This window comes from Dendrobates tinctorius, unplaced genomic scaffold (assembly GCF_039654945.1).
Source record: "Dendrobates tinctorius isolate UK_male_01 unplaced genomic scaffold, ASM3965494v1 ptg000250l, whole genome shotgun sequence".
NCBI lineage: Eukaryota > Metazoa > Chordata > Amphibia > Anura > Dendrobatidae > Dendrobates > Dendrobates tinctorius.
This window is the reverse complement of record NW_027361917.1, coordinates 4,731,403-4,747,417: the sequence shown is the minus strand read 5'-3', so window position 1 is coordinate 4,747,417 and position 16,015 is coordinate 4,731,403. Positions and strand designations below refer to the sequence as shown.

General features: G+C 42.1%; 1 protein-coding gene across 2 annotated transcripts in view; it reads left to right on the top strand.

Moving 5' to 3' along the window:
- RIN2 (Ras and Rab interactor 2) overlaps nt 1-16,015 on the top strand; it is a 196,368-nt gene that overhangs the window by 81,636 nt on the left and 98,717 nt on the right. For both annotated transcript variants that reach the window (XM_073557428.1, XM_073557427.1), the window contains exon 2: nt 11,564-11,656. Coding sequence is in view for 1 of the 2 variants with exons in the window: in XM_073557427.1 (XP_073413528.1) it covers nt 11,609-11,656 (48 nt within the window). In the remaining variant the exon portion in view is untranslated. The remainder of the gene's footprint in view (nt 1-11,563; nt 11,657-16,015) is intronic.

Here is a 16,015-nt window from a genome sequence, read left to right as displayed (position 1 = left end):
AAGACAGGACAGAGGAGGGGAGATTGCCCCCTGCAGTCTAGAGCCTGTGCAGGACGGGAGCACTGCAGCATACAAGTGAGTTTTGATAGGTGCGTGCCCCTGCTTCTGGGGGGGGCAGCTGCCCCTCGCTGGCTACGGCCATGATTCACACACAGCGTTTTTGCAGTAAAATGCAGCGACTCTGGGCATCCCAGCAAAGTCAGTGTGTTTCAAGATATGACATTCAGACACATTGTTTTGTGAGGATCCGTTTTTGGGCTGAATGAGCATGTCAGTTTGTGCGGCATTTTTCTAATCTGCTTTTGCTATTGAAAACATTATCTATGAGCTCAAAAACCTTTCAGGTGACGCAGTTTTTTAAAAAGCTGATCTGCTTTTGCAACTGAAAAACGTATGCTCAAAAAACGCAGGAAAAACGCTGTGTGTGAATGTAGCCTTAGATCAGGAATAGAACAGTCATTTATAGGACATTTCATAACTTTCCCAAATTCCTATGAAAAAATATTCAGCACATTCTGCATTGAACTACTGTATACAATTTATTATATATTTTCGGAGTCGGTCCATTTTATACCGACTCCACCAAAATGAGCAACGACTCCGACTCCAAAGCCCTGGTCTTTGGATTATTCTCTGACTATCTTCTTGGACCTAAAAAAAAAAAAATCGCTGCATCATATATTTAGAGACAAATGCAAAAGAGTGGGGACATTACTTGTATGGTAATTTTGGGAAGTATAAAATTGCCCTTGCCACTTCAAAGAATAAGCTTGAGTTATCAGCTGAGAAGGAAATGAGGTCATAGTTATGTAAGAATTCTCATAATGAAGTCACATATTAAGTATAGCCGGAGATCAAATCTTCCCTTGTGTCTAGGATATCATCTTGGAAAATGTTTAAGTGTGTCATTTAGTGCTCCTATATCTCAGAAACCCTTTGCACCCAGACCTTGGGCCAGAATATCACATAGAGAATATTTCATCAATTTTTGTTCAAGTGAACACAGGATGTAATAGTGGCTGCAGAGTGTTGGACTTAACAAAACTTGACTCGTTTGGTGGCAAATACTGCTAATTCTTTCTCGGCAGAGAAGTGAAAATAAAATTTGGTGAACGGTCCTCTTTAAAGTCATTAAATTTACAGTGGCATGTAAAAGTTTGTGTACCCTTGGTCAAAACTACTAGTATTGTGAACCGTTAAGCAGGTTGAAGATTAAATGATCTCTAGAAGGCCTAACGTTAAAGATGACACATTTCCTTTGCATTTTAGGCAAAAAAATTGTCATTTATTGCATTTTAAAAATTACAAAAAGGAAACTTGGCTGATGCAAAAGGTTGGGCACCCGTGGAGATTTGTATACTCATTTAAATTTGACCAAGTTTTCAGACCTTAATTATCCTGTTAGGGATATGGCTTGTTCACTATCTTCATTAGGAAAAACCAGGTGATGCAAATTTCCCAGTTTTATAAAAACTCAGCCTCTAACCTCGTGCCAAAAACAGAGGCCATGTGTTCTTCTAAGCAGCTGCCTAGCACTCTGAAAATGAAAATGGTGGAGGCCTACAAAGCAGGAGAAGGCTATAAGAAGATAGCAAAGCGTTTTCAAGTTGCCCTTTCCTCAGTTTCCTCAGTTCAAAATGTAATGAAAAAATGGCAGTTAACGGAAACAGTGGAGGTCAAGATAATATCTGGAAGACCAAGCAAAATTTCACTGAGCGATGTTCCTAGGATTGCAAGAGACACATATCAGAACCATCACTTGACTGAAAAAGACCTTTAGTAAGATTTATCAGACTGTGGAGTTGTGGTACATTGTTCTACTGTTCAGAGACAACTGAAGAAATATGACTTTCATGGATGCATCATCGGAAGAAAACCTCTCCTGCTTCCTCACCATAAAATTCTGCATCAGAAGTATGCAAAAGAACATCTAAAGAAGCCTGATGCATTTTGGAAACATGTTCTGTGGACTGATGAGTTTAAAATAGAACTCTTTGGTCACAATGATCAAAGGTATGTGTAGAGAAAAAAGGGCAGAGAATTTCAGGAAAAGAACATATTGCCAACCATTAAGCATGGGGGTGGATCAGTCATTCTTTGGGGTTGTGCTGCATCCAATAGCACAAGGAACATTTCATGGGTAGAGGAAAGAATGGATTCAATGAAATATCAACAAATTCTTGATGCAAACATAACACCATACCTTTTAGAGATCATTTCATCTTCAACTTGCTTAACTGTTCATAATGACAATAACTTAGACCAGGGTGCCAAAACTTTTACATGCCACTGTATGTACTGCTTAGCTGTAATTTGAGGCCTCAGAATTATTTCCTCATGTAGGCCCAATTTCATTGACTATTGTAGTACTTTCAGAGCATATTGTATATCTGTTTGATAAATTGCATTGTAGATAAACATATAAGATTATAGGTTGGCAAGCAGCTCAATATCTGCCAAGCATTTCAGACATTGAAACAATTATTCATAAAAATTTGACTCTTACACAACATTTATGAATAAGTAAAAAAAATTATTTGAAATGTAATAATTGCAATGCTCTTATTGGAATAGTTTGGGATCATAGTGACTTAAATGGCTTGTCCACTACTAGGACAATCCCTTTTTAAACCAAATGTTATGCCCAATAAAATAATAAATACTCACCTCCCCTGCCGGCGCTGTTCCCGTGCTGTCAACACTCGCTCTCCCCGGGGCTCTGATGCGGTGTTGTAACATGTGACCCCGGTGCCCAATCAGCGCTGGCATCACTGTCTCCGCCTTTGGACAAACTGAACATGAAGAGGAAGTCCAGGCTACAGCTGATCCCCGGCTAGCTCTCCATGTTCAGTTTGTCCGAAGGTGGAGACAGTGATGCCATCGCTGATTGGGCACCGGGGTCACATGTTAAAACACCGCATCACAGCCCCAGGGAGTACCAGTGTCAACACCGCGTGAACGGCGCCAGCACAGGAGGTGAATTTATGCTTTATTATTTTATCCGGGCCCAACACTTGGTTTTAAGAAGGAATTGTCCTAGTAGTGGACATCCCCTTTAATGTTTTGATTGACATACAGTGAAGCAAAGTTGCATTAAACAGGATCAATAGAGTATATTACTCAGCTATATATGGCCATATAATTTTAACATTCTTAAAGAAACAGTGTCTTCAAAGTTTTTATACTCTTAATATATTGCAATCATCATATTATATGGCACTGTACTTACAATTGCTAATTTTGCCTTTCAACCCAGATAATTCTTCTCTTTTCTCTGCTCTATGTAGAAACAGGAAGAAGTCTCTTGTCCCGGCACTTGTCATTCCCCTCTTCAACTGTCTGCCCCAGCTGCTCCTTCCTCCTCCCACCATAGACTTTTGCAGTGACTCATGACTTGTGCAGACAAAATTGACCTCCTGTTTCTACATACAGCTTAGAAGGATTAGGCTAATCAGTTTATAATCACGTGATTAAGAAGGGCAAAATTAGACATTTTAAGTACACTGTTCTAATAATATGCTGATTGCAATATATTAAGGGGATACAAACTGTGATGGGAGGTGGAGTGTGTCTAAGGTTTTGTAAGTATGAGAATAAGGATCCTAGAAATGTTCATTTCCCGATTATCGGCCTTTGTAAACAAGCAAGCTTAAAAAGCATCATTCTCTGCAGCACCTCATCCTGTGTAGACAAGTGATTCTGTATGCACAGAACGACTATTAATCTACCACCAATTGGCACATATGTAGCCATTAAATGGTCACAATCATGAAGTGTAAACCCAGCCTTATCATGATCAATATATGTACACCACTAAGTATCACACTCGCTTTTAAAGGCATATTGATTATTACTGATATCTGTAGAGTTGTAAGGGTCTTCTCATTCCAAAGGGTCTTCTCACACTGATTAGTGTAGTCTACCCTACGGATTTCCCAATCCAGGGCTGTGGAGTGGGTAAGCCAAACCACCGACTCCTACTCCTCCCATTTCCCTGACTTCCGACCCCACAGTACTGGTCACTACTGAGTATGTACATAAAGTGCAGCACAGATTCATCTCATCTACGGCTCCACAGCACTGGTCACTACTGAGTATGTACATAAAGTGCAGCACAGATTCATCTCATCTACGAACCCCACAGCACTGGTCACTACTGAGCATGTACATAAAGTGCAGCACAGATTCATCTCATCTATGGCCCCACAGCACTGGTCACTACTGAGCATGTGCATAAAGTGCAGCACAGATTCATCTCATCTATGGCCCCACAGCACCGGTCACTACTGAGCATGTGCACAAAGTGCAGCACAGATTCATCTCATCTATGGCCCCACAGCACTGGTCACTATTGAGCATGTACATAAAGTGCAGCACAGATTCATCTCATCTATGACTCCACAGCACGGGTCACTACTGAGCATGTGTATAAAGTGCAGCACAGATTCATCTCATCTATGGCCCCACAGCACCGGTCACTACTGAGCATGTGCACAAAGTGCAGCACAGATTCATCTCATCTACGAACCCCACAGCACTGGTCACCAGGGCTGTGGAGTCGGAGTCGTGGAGTCGGAGTCGGAGTCGGTGCTCATTTTGGTGGAGTTGGAGTCGGAGTTGGAGTCGGTATAAAATGGGCCGACTCCGACTCCTAAAATATATAATAAATTGGGTACAGTAATTCAATGCAGGATGTGCTGAATATTTTTTCATAGGAGTTTGGGAAAGTTATGAAATGTCCTATAAATGGCTGTTCTATTCCTGATCTAAGGCTACATTCACACACAGTGTTTTTCCTGTGTTTTTTGAGGATACGTTTTTCAGCTGCAAAAGTTGATCATCTTTTTAAAAAACTGCATCACCTGAAAGGTTTTTGAGCTCATAGATAATGTTACTCAATAGCAAAAGCAGATTAGAAATCTGCTCTATCTATCCATATCTGTCTATCCATATCGTATCTGTACCAAAAAGAATGAAAACCGGGTAGTACACCAATATATATTCTGTTCTATCTAAATATCTTGATTATTGGATCATAAAAATGATTAAATGTCTGAGGTTCACATTGTACTACAATAAATTTTTCACTTAAATATAAGCAATATGTGTGGGAGTCGGAGTCGTGGAGTCGGAGTCGGAGTTGGAGTCGGAGTCGGTGTAAGGGAAATTGAGGAGTCGGAGTCGGAGTCGCAGGTTTGGTTTACCGACTCCACAGCCCTGCTGGTCACTACTGAGCATGTACATAAAGGGCAGCACAGATTCATCTCATCTATGGGCCCACAGCACTGGTCACTACTGAGTATGTACATAAAGTGCAGCAGATTCATCTCATCTACGACTCCACAGCACTGGTCACTACTGAGCATGTACATAAAGTGCAGCACAGATTCATCTCATCTACGACTCCACAACACTGGTCACTACTGAGTATGTACATAAAGTGCAGCACAGATTCATCTCATCTATGGCCCCACAGCACTGGTCACTATTGAGCATGTACATAAAGTGCAGCACAGATTCATCTCATCTATGACTCCACAGCACGGGTCACTACTGAGCATGTGCACAAAGTGCAGCACAGATTCATCTCATCTACGAACCCCACAGCACTGGTCACTACTGAGCATGTACATAAAGTGCAGCACAGATTCATCTCATCTATGGCCCCACAGCACTGGTCACTACTGAGCATGTGCATAAAGTGCAGCACAGATTCATCTCATCTACAGCCCCACAGCCCTGGTCACTACTGAGCATGTACATAGAGTGCAGCACAGATTCATCTCATCTATGACTCCACAGCACTGGTCAGCACTGGTCAGTAGAGCATGTGTATGAAGTGCAGCACAGATTCATCTCATCTATGGCCCCACAGCACCCGTCACTACTGAGCATGTACATAAAGTGCAGCACAGATTCATCTCATCTACGACTCCACAGCCCTGGTCACTACTGAGCATGTGCATAAAGTGCAGCACAGATTCATCTCATCTATAACCCCACAGCCCTGGTCACTACTGAGCATGTGCATAAAGTGCAGCACAGATTCATCTCATCTACAACCCCACAGCCCTGGTCACTACTGAGCATGGACATAAAGTGCAGCACAGATTCATCTCATCTACAACCCCACAGCAGCGGTCACTACTGAGCATGTACATAAAGTGCAGCACAGATTCATCTCATCTATGGCCCCACAGCACTGGTCACTACTGAGCATGTGCATAAAGTGCAGCACAGATTCATCTCATCTATGGCCCCACAGCATCGGTCACTACTGAGCATGGACATAAAGTGCAGCAAAGATTCATCTCATCTATGGCCCCACAGCACCCGTCACTACTGAGCATGTACATAAAGTGCAGCACAGATTCATCTTATCTATGGCCCCACAGCACCGGTCACTACTGAGCATGTACATAGAGTGCAGCACAGATTCATCTCCACTACGACTCCACAGCACTGGTCACTACTGAGCATGTACATAAAGTGCAGCACAGATTCATCTCATCTATGACCCCACAGCATCGGTCACTACTGAGCATGTGCATAAAGTGCAGCACAGATTCATCTCATCTATGGCCCCACAGCACCGGTCACTACTGAGCATGTGCATAAAGTGCAGCACAGATTCATCCCAGCTAAAAGCCCAGATCCTTAGATCAGGAACAGAACAGACATTTATAGGACATTTCATAACTTTCCCAAATTCTTATGGAAACATTTACAGCACATCCTGCCCTGTACTACTGTACCCAATATATTATATATTGTTGGAGTCGGTCCATTTTATACCAACTCCACCAAAATGGACACTGACTCCACTATTTCTACTCAAACTACACAGCCCTGTTTCCCACTGATGCCAAGAACCCTTTAGTGATGGGCCCAGCCAGTTGAAAAGAATTGATACTCTCCAGACCAGCGTCACTTCTTTGTGCTCAGCAGTGAGTTCTCTGAAGGTCTGCCGGCTTCAACATCTGGCTAGAATATCACGAGAGCGCTGCAGCCAATCAGCGTCCATCATGGGACACAGCTCTGAGCATGGAAAATCAGTCTGGAGAAGAGTATCAATTTTTTTTTCACCTCCTTAAATCCATTCATAAAGCGTAACCCCTTTAAGGTGGCCATACAGATTTAATAGCTGTTCCCCGACCCCCATACACGTATGTTTCGCAAAAGTGAGAGGGAAATAAGCTGCCAGACACTTTTAACTAAGTCTTATTTCTCTTGAGAAGGTCAGATTGGGCATGTTGTAACCTAACAAGCCTGATCCTTTTTATTTACCGTATTTATTTATACCAAAGTCTACTAAAAATGGACAAGTTGCGTCAAACATTAGTCAAATATTTATGGCCCTCATACGTTTGAGAGTGGTTCGCCAATGTCGCTGATTTCAGTTGAACCTGCCAACCATCTATGAGGAGCTTCCGACTCTCAGTAGATTCATGGAGGGGTAATCTGTTGGCCAAAGAAGTGTTGAACTCCTACCTAAAGTGTATGGGCCCATCTGGTCTCAATGGGCACTGTGGTGTGCCCACCTCACCTTTTCCCCTTCTGGCTTCTTTATTTCCTTCTATTCATCGTACTTGTCGGTAACAGTAGACACAGAACAGAGCGGCTCATGTTACTCTTCACTGGAACTTGCACTTTCCAAAAGATTAATGCTATGGTTGGAATTTTGAAGTTGATTACATAACTTCATGGATAAGAACATATGACTCCGCTCTACCAGAAGAGTTTGGCTCTCTTCCCAAATGAGTTCATTTGTGAACTTGTGTAACTTTTTGCTAATCTCCCCTCTCCAGCTTACACTGCGGGAGGTTTGCACCTTTGCTAGGTGTATGCTCTTACGCCTTTGTCCGCTCTCATTGCTTCTCAGGTTCTACCAGGGACTGTGCTTTTGTAACTAATGCAAGGGATCTGAAATGAGATCTTGCCCAGGTCAGAGTGACTTTAGGGGGGGAATTCTTAACATTCTGCAGAGTCAAACAAAGCCTTGGCCGCAGTTTACATTGGGGGGTGTTTTGCACAGCTGAGGTCTAGGCGTGTTACATTGTGTGTCGTGCACAGGGCAGGGTTGTGTGCACCGCTGTGCTTCAGGGTAATAAAGAGGCCAATGTTTTCAGCCCTGCCTTCCTACAATGCACTTGTAACAGCTGGAAGGAAACGGCTAATTCTCTAATCCAAGGTGCAATATTCCCTACAGCAATAGGAAAACTGCTGACTGGCCAAATCTAGGGGCGGACGAGTAGTAATTATGGAGCGCCCCCTTATATCTCTCCACCAGATATCGGGCGCTATGACGGCTGTGATTTATCCTGTGCATAAAAGCACTCCCAACTTTCAGCAGTTTGGGTTAAATGTTGGTCAGTTTTCACCATCCACGTTTCGCCCGTGATTTTCGCATATGCCAAAAAAAGAAAAGAATTCTTGCAAAGCTTCTGCCCATCACAATGCTAAGAGCAGACAAAACACAGACGGCAGAGCGGGCTGCCAGCGCCTTTCACACAACCTGAGTAATTGTGGTCCGGGACTTGGATAAAAATCAGATATGTGATTTTTATTGTGATCTGAAGAAAAATCTCCGACATGGGATCACCCCCATAGACTTATAATAGGTGTGTTTTCTGCCTTAGAAAATCACAGCCAGGACATGTACGTGAAAAACGGACAGCTGAATGACGCCTAACAGAGAGTAGGAGTTGCAGGCCACTTGAATGTTGCAGTGTCCCCCCTATCCCAGCGAGGCCCTATGCAGCTGCACAGCTTGCCCGTGTCATGTCTTCCCTTCCCAAATCATAAGACGGACATCTGTGCTGCAGCCAACTGAATAACCGCTCCCAAATGCAGTGTAATTAGGAGTTATTAAAAAATACACTAGTGTCATAGCCTGCAGATAGTTCAGTGTATTAACCCTTTCTTGAACAGTTTGGAAACCTCAATCTGAGCTAGCTCCGGTCGCTGCATTTAGAGACTGGTGCCTGTTGTGTAAGGCACCCTTCACACATCTGTATAACACCGGTACCAGAAAAAGAGTGACCGGTGTCATCAGTGTTTTGGATCAGTGTGCCATCCATTTGTTCTCAGTATGTCTTAAGAAAAATCAATTCCAAAGCTTCTCCCATACTTTGCAATGTTAATCATGTACAACGCACGGATGACACACGGAAACCATCATGTGCTGTACGTGTTTCACATGGACCCATAGACTTCTATAGGCCCTTGTCATCCGTGCTGCTGGTAAAAAAATTGGACATGCCACTGACACACTCCATGCAAACACACAGACGTGTGCAGCGCAATAGATTATAATGGGTGCATGTGGCATCCGTGAAAAAAACGGATGACACACATACTGCAAACACGGACATGTGACAGCCGGCACCCACCCCAATCCTTAGAACGCATCCGATGTGTGATGTTCATGACGTGGGTATAGAGGGCCTGTCACCTCTTTCACATGTCCAGTAATCATCCGTTAGAACGCATCAATCCATTGACAAAGAAAGTTATGCAAGCACAACTTTTTTGTCTAGCTAAAAAAAAAAAAAATTTCAACTGGATCTGCTTTTTTTTACATTGAAGTCTATGGAAAATGTGTCCGTTAGATAGCCATCCGCTTTTCTTTTTATTTGACCAAGATTGGTTTTTTTTCCCTTATTTGATCAGATTCAAAATGATGAAAATAGTTGACTATTTAACCGATCTGTTATCCATAAACTTCATTGTTAAAAAATTCAGATGTAGTTAAAATTAGGTTTGGTTTTTTTTTAACTGGAAAATAAGTTGTGTTAGCAAGAGTTTATAGTCAGCACATTATCCTGGGTCTCCTCTAATAGATGATCGTGGACATGAGAACCTAGCCTTAAAATGTCTCGTTTAGTAAATGCTTGTCATCGGTTTTTTTTCCCTTAAACAGATACTTTTCTTACAGCTCTGCATGGTTCTGTCCCTCTGTTATTCCTCCTGGAAAATTATGAATAATTTATTAACTGGGTGTTAACATTCCCTGGGTCAAAATGGGTGTGTCTGCAGCCATCAGCACTGATTGGACAGTGGAGGGACACACCTCCAACTGGTAACACCTAGTTAATTTGTACATTTCTAGTAGAAATAACGGGAAAATGGCACAATGCAGGATTGTAATACTTGTTTCACAAAGAACAGAAATATTTGCAGAAATAGAAACTAGAAATGACAGATTCTCTTTAAGGGCACACTCACACCGCCGTATTCATCGGACGAGTGCTATCCTATTTTTCTATGGTATAGTACTCGGAACATTGATGTTGATTGTGGCAGTGCTAATGACCAATGTTTTTTCACTACCAGAATAAAAAAAATCTCAGCATGCTGTATTTTCACTATGAAGTCAGATGCCACTCACCCATTCAAGTCTATGGTGCAGTAAAAACATCGGACTGCACTCTTATGACATTCGAGTGCAGTCTGATTTCCACTGACTCACAGAATGGAGACGTTGGAGACATTTTGTTCTCCATCTTTTCCTCACAGTGTTCTCTGATTCTCTCATCCGAGATATTGTACTCACACTATGTGGACACACAGATCAGAATATGATCGGAGTGTCATTACCATAATGGACTTGAATCTCTGGGAGGAGAGAGTATACGGTGCCCTAAGAGGTGGATCTGCAGCCTCCAGGGTTCCCCAGTGCATTGTGTCCTTCATCCCTGGCTTGTGTCATGTATCTCATCCATTATCTGGTATGGTCATGCCCAGCCCCTGGTGAGCAGGTTTTGCTCCCTCAGACCACACTGACAGGTTAAATGGTGGTTCTGGCTTTATATCCTAAGGCTATGTGCACACGCTGCGGATTCACCTGCGGGTTTTTCCACGCGGAACCGCAGGTAAAGTGACCTGCGGTTTTCCTGCGGTATGGCCTGCGGTTTTCCTGCGGTATGGCCTGCGGTTTTCCTGCGGTATGGCCTGCGGTTTTCCCCTGCGGTTTCACACCTCTACTATGTTAAAGGTGTGAAACCGCTGTGGAAACCGCAGAAACAATTGACATGCTGCGGTTTATAAACCGCAGCAAAACCGCAGTGTGAGCACAGCGGTTTTTAAAACCCATAGGGTTACATGGTACTGCACCATGTCTGCGGAACTGCTGCAGTTCCAAAAACGCTGCGGAACCGCAGCAGAATCCGCAGCGTGTGCACATAGCCTTAGTATCTTGTGCTGTCAGTCGTTGGCTCCGTCGCTTTCTCCCCTCTCAGTAATAGCCGGTCCATGTGGCGCAGACACTCGTGGCTTTTTTTTTTGCACCTTGTCTGCATTAACCTCTTCTTTCCCTTATTGCAATCTGCTTTCATCCATGCGATGAGGCTTGAGCGTGGCTGTAATAAGCAGCCTTCCTACTCCAGTCAGTGACCAGTGCCCCCAGTGATGGGATCACCACCTCCCCACCTCCTTTCCTTCTCGTCCGGGCTGCGCAGGGAATAGCCGGGCACTTGGCAGACTGCGTGTTGTGACTGATTCTGTGGCTTGCAGAGGAATTTCCGACAGGCTGTCCTAACCATTACCATGTCCTTCCTCTCAGAGAAGCTGGGAAAACACAGAGGCTGTCCAGCGCAAGTCTTCCCAGATGACGATGGCAGTGCGGCGGCCGGAGGACAGACAGAGCTACTTTAAGGTAAAGAACTTTTATGTTTCTAGATTTCAAGGACCGGAGGTTTTTAGAGGATTTACGTGTAAACCTGAGAGTCCGTCAGGATCGATTTCATTTTCTAAGTTTCCGCGGTGAAGAAGTAATACGGAGAATTGTTGGTGTGCAGATGTAGCAGAGCTGTGTCATGCACCATGACGCCTCTGAGTGAGACACCTGCAGCCCCATGTAAGATCACAGATCATTCTTCAATTACATCTGGAATGAATTCTGTCTTCACATGTGTTTGTCAGGATGTAGTTCTGCATTGTTATATCATCTGGAACAGGCGTCATACAATGGACAGTGAGTTACATGTAGAAAAGCTGAAGGTATATTTCGGGACATCTCACGGTACAGAGGACTCCGTTCTTACCTTGCCTATTGGCTCATGTGCTGAGATGCTCCACTCATCTCGGGATATCTCCAGCCAAGAAGCAGAGGAAATTCACATCCGTATGTTGTTTTTGTTTGCATGGGACTGCAATCAGGGCACACTTATTACATGAGCTCAGATTGCTAATTTGAGACACACTTGTGTTCCAAAGAGTTAAATAACTCATCCAGCTCTGCTATTTCAAATCCCTGCAATAGCTATTTTTGTGCTGAGAAGCTCCTGAAAATGTTACTAAAGACTGAAAAACAAATAATAATATGTGCTTAAGATGCAATCAATCTTTCTTCACACTGATGTGATGCTGCGCTCTGGTAGCATTTCTCTGTTTTGACAGCAAGAGCAGCGCTCTTAAAAGGAATTTGTCAGCAGGTTTTTGCTATTTAATCTGAGAGCAGCATAATGTAGGGACAAAGATCCCGATTCCAGGGATGTGTCACTTATTAGGCTGTTCACTGTCGGGCTAATCTGTGTAACCCCGCCCCCACCGCTGATTGGCAGCTTGCTGACAATGCACAGTGTATACAGGAAACTGTCAATCAGGGGTGTGGGCGGGGTTACACACAGCTCAGCATTCTAAGCACTGCTAGACAAAGTGCAAGTGCCACGTACAACGCTGTAGCTGTAGGGCAGTGTTCACGTAGGAGCCGGGGTATCAAATGACTTGGACATACCCCATCTCAGTACAAAAAGGATGGGATATCACTTTGACTTTCCATCAATTTATGATTGGGGGGTTTACCTCTGGGATCCCAACCACAGAACCAGAGAATTAGGCCACATTCAGGCATCCATGTGTATTATATGTCTTCCATCAGAGCTTTTAATAGAACGCACATCCATTACAATCTATGAGGCGCTGCACTCGTCCATGTTTTTTTGCAGAATGAGATGTAACCGTTTTTGATCAGCGCTATGGATTAAACTCGCTAAAGCAAGTCAGCGGGTTTGTGAAAAAATGGATAGCACACCGATGCTTTTTTTTTTTTTATCCAAGGGCTTTCCATTTTTTTAGGGTATATTCACACTAAGTTTTATGCTGAGGATTATTTTCTTGCTGAAAAATCCACACCCAAAAAAAGATAGGAAGACACGATTTTTGGTGCAGTTTTGTAAGAACCCACTTTCTTTTTACTGTTTTGATTTTTTAATATGTTTTTTTCAGCATAGTTTTCAATGCGCTTTTGATTATAAGGTGTAGCAACAGATTGTGTTTTTCTGGTACATCTCCTCTGCAAAACTCTCTCCCAAAAAATGCATAAAAAATGCTGCAGAAATGTATATTTTGCCACGATTTACTCATGCAAAATGCGCTAAAGAATTGTCATTATGTTATTTACTGACAAGCACTAAAAACACAGGCGCATTTTCTCCGTCAAACGAATGGGAACGTTGTTGAAAGCAAATTTGAAGCATTTTTTAATGTTAAGTTTGGCCCAGAATCCGCACCAAAAAAACACTTCCAAAAACTCTGTAAATAAGCTTCGATTTTTTTTTTTGTCGCATACAAGAAAAACATAAAACACGGATTGGACAAACGGGTGTAATATCAGATTGAAGAAACAGAATAAATACTGTTTTCTCGTATTCCAAAAAAAATAAATAAAAAAAAATAGAAGTCTGAACTAAGCCTTAAGGGGAGTTTTCATTTCACAGTGGCACTTCTGGGAGGATCGTTCTCTGGATCTGCGGGGGGCCCAGAGATGAGACTCCCACCCATCAGAAAGGGATAACATTTCCTATGCTATTACTGTAAATTAATGGATTTTAGCTTTGGAAAAGTCTAAATCTGCAAAAAGAAAAAAAATAGGATGTGTAATAATGATGAGAGTGTTAACAGGCCCCTAAGTTCAGTCATGCGCTGATGATGATATGCTGTTGAATTTGACTGTCTGCTGCCATGATTACTGCTATTTGATGTCTCACTGTGGGTGGAGGAGACGCGCCACTCTATAACCCATATATAAGCCGTATCCCCGGTCTGCTATTATTATTAGGGGACAAGGATCAGCATCTCGCCATTCCTGAGCGCCACTTTCTACAAGCACCTGCTATTTCGGTCAGATACTTGTTTAGTTTTCCCATCGAACTTCCAAGTTGTGCTTGGAAGTTCCTGAGCTTTTCCTTCTGCCGCTGTGATGTGCTAAGCAGAACCACATGCAGACTTGTGAACTTGGCCGGTGAGCGGGCTCTCTGGTGGAGCGCTCCCTTACTAAATGAATTTTGAAGAGCATAAACCATTGCCAATTGTAGATTTTTCTACAAAGCCTGCAATTTATGCTGTGCCAGTTCCGAAAATGTGGAAATTCTGTAAATATTCATATAAAAGTAGGGTGTGTTACTGTTGGGGATGATGGGGGTATTGTGTGATCCAGCGCTTTCACCAGTGCGCCTGTCTGTATGAAGAAAGCCGAAATGTGGCGACAGTGCAGGTATGTGAATGAAGTCTATGCGCTCCTTTTTTTCTATATGAAAAGCTTCTTACAAATTTGTGTGGCCCGTAATTGTTTAGGTATTTAGCATATATATATAATATAGGTTGAGTGATTACACTGAGCTGACTTAACACGTAGATTCAAAGTGTAAAACAAGAGGGACAAAGAGAATTGAATGTAGGAGGCTTAGGGCTGGTTTTCCAGTTGAGTGGAAGGTTTATTACTAAAATTTATTTCAAACGAATCTGTCTCCAGATTTCACAATGCAAAAAGGCCCACGTCACTAAATAGTTCTCTTATACCTGATGAGGCTAGTGTACTTACTTTGTAAATTCATGTGAGATTGGCTTTGTAATCTTGATATTAAAATGAGTATTTTAGGTGTCCAGCTAAAGCTGTACCCATAAAATTCTCCTTTTAATATCAAACAGGAAAACATATAGAAAGAATGATATAGCAGTTTCTAAGTGGATTTTCAGAGGAAGTACACAAGCCTCATCAGGCCTAAACAATCTATTTGATAATGTGTGCAGGTTTATACTGTGAAATCTGGTGACTTAATATGTAGTGCTCCAAGTTCATTTCCACATTTTTTTTACAACTGTATCCAAGATTGTATAAAAATATATGAAAAATATATACTTTCCTATTATATATTATATACTTGCCATATCTACTTTTTTTTCCATCTTCTCTTTCAAAACACTGCCCTAGTATATTCTTTCAGCGCGGAGGGCTGTGACTGCCGCAGCCAATCATTTTTTGGCCCACAATGGGTTCAAATGTTAACCCCTTCACTACCAAGGGTGGTTTGCACGTTAACTCCCGGGCCAATTTTTACAATTCTGACCACTGTCCCTTTATGAGGTCATAACTCTGAAACCCTTCCATGGATCCCGGTGATTCTGACATTGTTTTCTAGTGACATATTGTACTTCATGTTAGTGGTAAAATTTCATTCAAATAACTTAAGTTTATTTGTGAAAAAAATGGAAATTTGGCGAAAATTTTGAAAATTTCGCAATTTTCCAACTTTGAATTTTTATGCCCTTAAATCACAGCGATACGGCACACAAAAAACTTAATAAATAACATTTCCCACATGTTTACTTTACATCAGCACAATTTTGGAACCAAAATTTTTTTTTGTTAGGAAGTTATAAGGGTTAAAAATTGACCAGCGATTTGTCATTTTTGCAACACCATTTTATTTTTAGGGACCACATCACATTTGAAGCTACTTTGAGGGGTCTATATGATAGAAAATACCCAAAAGTGACACCATTCTAAAAACTGCACCACTTAAGGTGCTTAAAACCACATTCAAGAAGTTTATTAACCCTTTAGGTGCGTCACAGGAATTTTTTGAATATTTAAAAAAAAAAATGAACATTTAACTTTTTTTCACAAAAAAAATACTTCAGGTTCAATTTTCTGTATTTTACCAAGGGTAACAGGAGAAATTGGACTGCAAAAGTTAATGTGCAATTTGTCCTGAGTACGCTGATACCTGATATG